At 42.6% G+C, this 9,388-nt stretch overlaps 2 protein-coding genes across 2 annotated transcripts in view; one reads left to right on the top strand and one right to left on the bottom strand.

Moving 5' to 3' along the window:
• The window catches only part of eya3 (EYA transcriptional coactivator and phosphatase 3), a gene marked incomplete in the record, with an annotated part of 18,371 nt that extends 16,109 nt beyond the window's left edge, over nucleotides 1–2,262 (top strand). The window contains 1 exon segment of the mRNA XM_014024814.1: nucleotides 427–2,262. Within this exon segment, the coding sequence (XP_013880268.1) occupies nucleotides 427–507 (81 nt within the window).
• A 2,298-nt stretch (nucleotides 2,263–4,560) lies between these two features.
• LOC106529397 (XK-related protein 8) lies at nucleotides 4,561–8,840 on the bottom strand. The gene is made up of 3 exons (XM_014024813.1): nucleotides 8,382–8,840; nucleotides 7,884–8,074; nucleotides 4,561–5,566 (listed from the first exon to the last, which is right to left on the bottom strand). The coding sequence occupies exons 1-3, from the start codon at nucleotides 8,672–8,674 to the stop codon at nucleotides 4,746–4,748; spliced, it is 1,305 nt and encodes a 434-aa protein (XP_013880267.1). The 5' UTR covers nucleotides 8,675–8,840; the 3' UTR covers nucleotides 4,561–4,745.
• Between the last annotated feature and the right edge of the window lie 548 nt (nucleotides 8,841–9,388).

Genomic DNA, 9,388 nt, shown 5'->3' with positions numbered 1-9,388 from the left:
ATTTTAAATAATGTTAAACATGAATATTGAAGCGTTTTAATGTTAGCAAACAGGTTTTATGATTAAAATAATAAATTTTGGTTAAATATGTTTAATATTTTCCTGTGAAACATAACCCTTTTATCTCTTGTAAACATGGAACAATCTATGTAGTTTATAGCAAAGTATTTGTAGTATTTGTACATTTATAAAGTGTTTGTTTGCACCGCGCTACGTTCTGCTCATTGATTTCAATGGTTAGCGTTAGCATTAGCTCAATGTGAAGCCACGCCCAGGTCACGTGACGCCCAGTCCAGTGATAGATGTCATTGTGTCTGAAACTTCAGGACAAACTGAACTCTGTTCTTCTTTGTCTGTTTTAAACATGTCTCCTGCTCCTGCTCCTCCTCCTCCTCCTCCTCCTCCTCCTGCTCCTCCTCCTCGCAGCACAACATGCCTTTCTGGAGGATCTCGACCCACGGAGACCTGGTGTCCCTCCATCAGGCTCTGGAGCTGGACTTCCTGTAAAGGTTCTGTCCTCTGGGTGTGGGACACTAAAGGGAAACGGACTCGTGGAGTGACCTGCACTCGCTCACCTGTCCGCTGTCACAGGGGGGCGGAGCCTAGATCGAACTCTCACTCTACGGCAGCTAAGCTCAGCGCCGCTGCAGACGGCGACCATCACCTCTGATTTTCTCCTCCGGATTCTCTGAGTGACCTCATCTGTCCACCTGGACCGGAACAGACCAGACGGACAGATATTAAAGACGTCTCATCACTGGAGACGTCTCATCACAGGAGACGTGTCCTGTGATGAGACGTCTCATGAGACCGTGTTCCTTTGGTTCTTTCTGTGGAAGACATCAGGTGATCAGTCATCTGCTCTGACCTCACACACACACACACACACACACACACACACTCCTTTCTTAAAGGAGACAAGAAATCTTTTAGTTTTAGAGAGTTTAAACCGTTCATTAAAGTTTTCTGACTCTTATTTTGAAAAAACAGGAAAAACAGTAATATAAACTCACATAAAAAATGTTAAAAATTCTCTAATGTTGGGAAATCCTGATCTGTTAAAACTAACTCTTGAGTTTGGACTCGTGGTTCTGACGTCTTTAATCCTGAAACTCCATGTTTCCATCTCAAATCAAACATTTCATTCAAAGGTCAGAGAAACGATGAGTCATGTTTGTTCTGGGCCCGGTTCAGTTCTGTTGGCGTCAGAACCAGGAGGAGAAAACTGAACATCTGGACAGATGTGTGAAAACKGGACTGAACGTTTCTGAGCTGGACGAGGTCCTGCTCCACCGTCACGAATGTTTATTTGTTGTTGTTTGTGTGTATTTATACCRTGCCTTTAACCCTCCGTTGTTCTGCTGGCGTGGATCCAAAGTGTTATTTTTATTTTTATAAACTTTCATCCACCTGCATGTTTTTGATGGACTGCTCTGTCTGCACTGTGATCTGAAACCAAAGACCCAGATGTGGTTCCTCTTCAGATCTCTTCTGGTTTTCTGTTGTTTTGGTCCTGTCAGGTGACAATCACAGAGGAACAGGTCCACTCTGAACCTCTGAGCCAGTCCAGTCAGAACCACACCCTTCTAAACCCTCCTGCTGATCCTCTGATCCTGATTATCTCAACTGAAATGGTCCAGAAACCAGTTCAGACCCAGTTTCAGGGTAAAAAACTAAATCTTGAGTCAGTCTCATTGCTGCAGCCAATCAGCATCATTTAGTCTTTGATTGACAGCTCGTTGAGCCAATAGGCTCTTCACTGGGACTGCTTTACATATAAGACTGTAAACATCTTGGTTGTGGTTCTGATTGGACCAGGACTGGTCCAAACATCTGGAACATTTAGACTGAAACTGTGGACCAGAACCAATCATCAGGTCCTGATGGTTCTGGTCCAGAACCGGTGTTTCTGAGTTTACTTCAGTTTGATGTAAAAATGTAATTTCTCTTGTTTCTGCAGCTCTAAATCAAACTTTCTTTAACTTTAAACACAGGAAGTGTTTCTTTGTGCAGAAACTTGATTCTGTCTTTGATCCGATGAGTTCTGRTGGGTTCTGACCCGTCCTGCATCACATCGATCTCATCCAGGAAACCGTTTGTTGTGAAGCTGGAGCCTCTTCTTCTAAATGAAACTTTTATTTAGTGGTTTTTGTTTGTGATGTTCACCTGGTTCTGAAGGTCCATGATCCTTTAAAGATCTTTGTTTTGTGTTTCAGAACTTTCAGAACCGTGTAAATACATTTTACTATGTTTCCCACTCAAGTCTGTGTTTTTATTTCACCTGTCAGGAGACRAACTGTAAAAATACTTCAAAATGTTCAGCTCTTTACTTCTAACAACCGGCCTTCTGCTACTTTTAGCTAACCTTTACTTACAGTTAGCTTTTAGCTAGCTTTATGCTACTTTTAGCTAACCTTTTCTTACAGTTAGCTTTTAGCTAGCTTTATGCTACTTTTAGCTAACCTTTTCTTACAGTTAGCTTTTAGCTAGCTTTATGCTACTTTTAGCTAGCCTTTTGTTACAGTTAGCTTTTAGCTAGCCTTTTGTTACAGTTAGCTTTTAGCTAGATTTATGCTACTTTTGAGAAGGGTCTACGGCTATCGGGTACTGCAAGCTGCAGCTAGGTATTATTGCTACTTTTAGCTGATAGCTAGCTTCTTACTAGTGTTTAGGTAACTTTATGCTACTTTAAGGCTTTAGCCATCATTTTGCTGCTTCTATCCAGCCTTTAGCTACTTTTAGCATCCAGCTAATGTTCTAATTTTCTAACTTTAGCCACTTTTTAGCTTTATTTAAAAGAAAAATCAAAAAACTTTAAATAATCTTTATTTTTTACAAATAAAATCTGACTTTAAGAGCTTTACAATAAAAATAAAACATTAAAAAGACAAAGTAGAACCAGAACCAGGAAGTCCAACAGAACTGGTTCAAAACTGAATAAAAATTATTTTAGCGTTTAGAGGAACAAGCTGAGAACTGACGGGTCGCTGTAAAAAGTTCTGCAGCTTTAATGCTTCTCAGGTGAAGAGGAGGAGGGTTCTGACCCGAAGCACAAACCGGGCTGAAGGTTAGAACCAAATGTAAACAAATAATCCAGATTATTTCTGTTCAAACAGGAAGTGGTTCTGTTTGGACTGAAACCATCACAGGTTCATGTTTCTTCCTTCAGTTACAGGTTCTGTCTGAGCTGGAAGCTGGTCCAACTGGACCCCTGACGGGTCAGAGACGGTCCCTGTGGAGGTCAAAGGTCACAGATGACCCATTAACACGTTGAACGCCTTGTCCCCAGATTGTCTCTGTCCTCAGACTGTCGGTCAGACCAGAACGTTCTAGAWCAGAGGKTCTTCACCTTTCTGACCTCAGGGTCCAATGTTTGAACATGAAGTGTCACAAGGTCCAGTCAGACATTTACAACGGATCAAAAAGATAATTATTATAAATCTTGGTTTAATTTTTATTGTATTTACATCATAACTAAATTAAATACAGTTAAAGTATAAAAGTAAAACTCCTGTCAAATAATCACCGTTGTCACAATTATAACAAACATTTTATATTGTAACCTGCCCATAACTATTATTTGAACAAATACAAAGGTCAGTCAACAGACCACTCAGGTTTATCAGCACCAAAACATATATATTTTTAACTTAAACAATAACAAAAAATAGACAATTCAAAAAACAAAATTGTGGGCATAAAATAAATAAATTAAAAATGTTTAATGTTAATGTTTCAAATTAAAAAAATGTAAAATAAATTTAATAAAGTACAAATGAAAATGTAGCCTTTTTAAACTTTTACAACCAGAAGCTGCTCTTCATATTAGTGACAAACAATAAGTAACAACAGCTTTGTGACAAGTTGAAAATTTCTTTAAAATACAAAATACAAGTGCAAATTAAAATATAGTTGTATCTGCAGATGTGTTTAATAATGTTTTGAACTTTTAAAATATTACATGGTAAAACCAGAAGCTGCTCTTCATATTAGTGACAAACTTTGGTGTTTTTTGATGAGTTACTTTCATTTTTGTTTCTACTTTTAATTTAAAATAAGTTTCCATTCTCAGCCAAGTACACTTGGCTGCAGCATGCAGAACGGGGCGGTGTCAGTCCCATACCTTATATGGAAATGGGACTATTGCATTCCGGACATGAAGGGGGCACTACTGACACTATTTTCTATCGAACACTATCAACATTAACAATACAAAATTTACAATAAGGAAATGGCTACACTACGTGTTATGTCACGTGGTATGTCCCTTTTTCATTTTCAAATCTTTATTAAATCTTTGTTGTTTTTGGATATTAAATTATATTACAGTAACGGTTAGGGTTAGGGTTAGGGTTTTCTTCTTCCTTTGCTCTCTTAATCCCGCGTCTTTAAGGATCAACCTTCATTTCCGGAATGCAATAGTACCATTTCCATATAAGGTATGGGACTGACGGAAAGGTCTGTCACCGCCCCGTTCTGCATGCTGCAGCGAAGTGTACCTCTTCTCAGCAGGTTTCTAAGGTTCTTCTTCTACATATTAAAAGTTGTTAAACATCTGAGTGGTGCACTACTGCTACTAGTGGTGAGAAAGTGTATTGCACCTTATTCAAAAGCAATGTGATCCCACGGCCCTCTGAGGCCCAAAGTTAAAAAATGTTGTTCTTTTGARGACCTCAAGGTGGCGCTGACGGCCCAAGTTCTGGGTCGGTTGTGTCTCTGGTCCAGTGGGACACCGGTCTCTGGTCTCAGCAGTAGAAGTTCTCGGCCAGTTTCCTCATTCTTTTGTTGCAACGTTCAGGTTTGGGCTGGCTGCGCTCTGAGACGTCATCAACGTTGAACRTTGCAGCCCTCATCGTGATTGGACCGCCTCCCTCCTCAGTCTCCATGGAACCAGAGTCCATCTCCACACTCACCATGTTGSGGGGTAAGTCCACCTCGTCAGGTTGTCGAGGACCCTCCTGGATGTTCTGCTCCTCTGAGCTGCCTCCTCTCAGCTCCTCTTTCTGCACGTTTGGATGGAAGTATTTATAATAAATCAGTTTTAAAACCAGGCCGAGGACATAAACTCCGCCCACACTGGAGGCCACGATGGCAGCATAAGGCTGAGGGATGTTAAAGACAGGAGGATCTGTGCTCATCTTCCAGAACCAGAGTCCACAGAGGAGGCAGATATCAGCCAGCATGTAGCTGTGGTACAGCAGCCTCTTCATCCTCGTCCTGCCCTTCACCACACTGAACCAGTCAAAGTACCAGATGAGGCCCACTGTGACCCTGAACAGACACTCTCCAAACCTGCTGTTCATGAAGTCAGTCTTAGACCTCCAGGCGACGAAGGACAGAACCAGCCAGGAGCAGAAGAAGTGGGCGAAGATGAAGCAGGGCAGCACAGAGGTGAAGAGCGAGAGGGCCACGAGTCGAGAGCTCAGCAGGAGCAGTTTCCACAGAAAGTAGACCACGGACGAGACGATGGTCTGCTGCTTCTTCTCTCTCAGGTAGGAGCGCAGGCAGCGGTGGTACGTGGTGACGCTGAAGGCCACCACCGACATCGATCCAACGGTCTTCAGCACTGAGGAGGAGGAGGAACATGATGAGAACATCAGACTGCAGCTGAGCCTCCAGCCTCCACTCAAACACAGGAAACAAACATGAAACCAAGACGTGTTCAGGTCCACGTTTAGCTTCAAACATCATGTTTTTAGTGTCTGTCGTATCAAACAAGAGAGCAGACATCATTCATATGAATGGATGTGTTATCCACTTCAAACAAAGGTCTCTAAACCCCTCACCCCTACAAGAGTTTATCAAAACCACCGGCTCAGCAGTGGGATGGGTGCTTTACTTCAGTGGCGTTTCAAGTTACAACAGTGATGTAACTCACAACAAACTACTGTCAGAAACCCTCATAGGAACACGTTGGGCTCAGCTTCCAACTGACTGAGTGACAGCTGTCTTAAAAAACAACTTCCTACAGCCACAGTTTTCATGACACACAAAATTATATATCAAAACGTGGGTATTTGTGTCTCCTTTCAGACAATATTTATGGTTTTGCTGTAGGACAAATGGTTTTCTCTCAGTGTATCAGAAGTCAGGGAAGTACCACTTCTTGTCCTGTTTTTGATGTTAAATTTGTGTCACRAAGCGGTTCAGAATTAAAACTATTTTACCTCATCATATCTCTGAGATAAAGATCTGAACAATTTTGAAAATTTCCACRAGTAAGAGCCAATCTCTTCTGTTGCTCACCGTTCAAGAATTATTTAAATAGACCTTATMGTTTTCAAACAGCAGCTGTTTGTTTGAAYTAAACTTTTCAGAGATTTTATCATGTTGTAAGTGCTGCAGATCCGTTATGCCCCTCCCCTTCACAATCGGGCCTTCTGATTGGCTGAGGCTGTTACTGGGCGGAGTAGCCTTTTGAGTGACAGAACAAATAGGGGCTTTATGTAATCCAACATGGCTCCCAGATCGATCAGCAGTATTAGGACATACAACAAGTACACCTCGCTGCAGCAAAATATMATTTTTTATACAACGTTTATCCACTTTATTTTTATCATCCCACCGCTCATAACATCAAAATGACCTGTATAACTAGCTAACCATTARCAYAACAAACGTTAGCTAACTAGTTTTATTTTTCTTTACCAGCTGTCAGCTGATCWCTGATGATTAAAACTGTTTTCTGGAACATAAAAASTTTCTCCAACAGGTCGAGAAGGGGTTATCTGTGGAATCAAAGTGGGCGTGTCACAAGAGTGGGCGTGTCTAAAGCATAAACACTGTGGGCTACGAGGCCTACATGACGGTATCCTTAGATCCTGCTTGACCTCTKTACAGCCTGACCCTGACCCCAACACTAAGGTTAACCAGGAGAAATGTGACCCAAGTAGGGGTCTCCAGAAAAAGTGGTGCCGTACAGTAACGCCCTTTTGTTCTTGTCCAATCAGGTGGTGCCGTACAGTAACGCCCCTTTTGTTCTTGTCCAATCAGGTGGTGCCGTACGGTATCGCCCCTTTTTTGCTTGTCCAGTCAGTTGTGTCCCTTTTAACAAAGTCCGTCAAATCAGGTGTGTGGCTTTAGAATCACCTTTCCTTGTGACACGCCCACTCGTCATCAGAGACCCCCTACTTGAACAGGTCAGTGAGAGGAGGAACTAAGTCACTGTTGAGTTGCCATGACAGCAGAGTTAAACTTTCATTTTGAAAAAAATAAAAAGATTGACTGTTCTTCTATTTCTGGAGTATAAAATAAAAATAGGACCAACACCCGTTTATCGATTTTCAATATTCGTTTTTAAAAATAAAAATATGACGAAAAAGTACATCAGCTATGTTAAAGCATTTGTAAGTGATCATATAGCGCCCCCTTCATTTCCGGAGTGTAATGGAGCTACGTCCATATATGGTATGGCTCGGGCCTCGGGCACGACCCCGCCCCTTATGTTTTGCTGCAGCGAGGGCTTACTCGCATACAAAGCTGAAATTTAGTGGGTTGATAGCTGAGAGCTAACTCCACACATCCTGAATGCTAAATGTAAGGTAAGCTAACCGCTAATGTTACTTTTTAAAAAAGGCACCAGTTCAGCCATTTTAAGACTCACAAATCCAACAACAGATGTATTAGTAGCAAAGAACAAGCTTTGACAAAATCTGAATGCTAAATAAAAATTCAAGATGGCCGCCATAGCCAAAAGGAATAAGTTATCATAACGTGGCCATTTTTGGTCATATTGAGTTGAAATTTGGTGGAGTGGYAGCCAAGAATAAATCCTCAAAACTGTGTTGAAAATAATCCTGCAACAAGAGGCAAGTCCTTTCATAGGTTCTCCAGGAACTATTCTAGTTTATACTTAGTGAACCTGGACTCTGTGGGACCTGTACCTGTGAAGTAGTCCAGGTGTCCCTCCTGCATGATGACGGTGAGCATCAGGACGATCTGAGGAGCGCTCTCTGAGAAGGTCTCGATGATCCGCAGCATGGCCAGGTCGTGGCTCAGGAAGTTGGCATGTCCCTCGGTGTTTGGACTCGGGGAGAAGCAGTTCCTCAGTGACGTCTCAAACACTCCTGCATGTCTGGAACCAAAAACCAGAGAAACCAAACCAGATGAAAGAAGCTGCTGCTGCTCAGGAGGTCTCCTTCAAACAGAAACCTCCTGGAGGCCGGGGTTCCCTCTGACCAGTGAGTGACACATCATACATGACCTCACATGATGAAATATGTGACCAGAAACCACAAAAACTGATATTTATACATAATATCTGGTGACAGAGCAGGAGTTCAGCTCCACCCTCTCAGGTTCAYTGAAGAACAGAAACTAGTTTAATTCTAAGAAGACAAAATGAAACCTGAGTTTAAAAGAGTTTGAATCTTTGATCTGACCTGACGTAGATCCCCAGCTGGAACACATGCAGTGTCCAGATGTTGGGCTTCAGACGTTGCTCCACCACTGTGTTCATCTCTAAGTCTTCATATGAGTACCAGAGCCAGCTGAAGGTCTGAGCGAGCAGCGAGGAGCCGATCAGCAGCAGCAGCAGGACTCCCAGGCACACATAGGACCCCTCCTGATACAGGCTGACAGCAGCCAGGACGTCCAGGACGATGTCCAGCAGGAAGAGGGGCAGACCCAGAGAGGTGAACAGGAAGTCCMAGGAAGAACCCTTCATGTGAGCCATGGAGACGTCTGATCCGTCTGCTGCAGCCAGGTGGGGGTTAAATACCTAGAGCAGCCGAGGACAAACTGAAACTAAAGACAAAGTTCAGTCTGAAGCTCCGCCCACTAATAAACACGTCATCCAGAGAACCACAGAACAGTCTGCACCACACCTGATCTCATATTACCAACATGTGAGATAAGACCAACCAGCAACCTCTGGACTGTCAGCTGGAGACAGAGCAACACTAAAACACTCAGCTAAAGACAGAGCAACACTAAAACACTCAGCTAAAGACACAGCAACACTAAAACACTCAGCTGGAGACAGAGCAACACTAAAACACTCAGCTAAAGACAGAGCAACACTAAGCTGGAGACAGAGCAACACTAAAACACTCAGCTAAAGACAGAGCAACACTCAGCTGACTCAGCTAAAGACAGAGCAACACTTACACACTCAGCTAAAGACAGAGCAACACTTACACACTCAGCTAAAGACAGAGCAACACTTACACACTCAGCTAAAGACAGAGCAACACTCAGCTGGAGACAGAGCAACACTAAAACACTCAGCTAAAGACAGAGCAACACTAAAACACTCAGCTAAAGACAGAGCAACACTAAAACACTCAGCTGGAGACAGAGCAACACTAAAACACTCAGCTAAAGACAGAGCAACACTTACACACTCAGCTAAAGACAGAGCAACACTTACACACTCAGCTAAAGACAG

Source organism: Austrofundulus limnaeus, unplaced genomic scaffold (assembly GCF_001266775.1).
Source record: "Austrofundulus limnaeus strain Quisiro unplaced genomic scaffold, Austrofundulus_limnaeus-1.0 Scaffold440, whole genome shotgun sequence".
Taxonomy (NCBI): Eukaryota; Metazoa; Chordata; class Actinopteri; order Cyprinodontiformes; family Rivulidae; genus Austrofundulus; species Austrofundulus limnaeus.
This window is presented reverse-complemented; position numbering and strand designations above follow the sequence as displayed.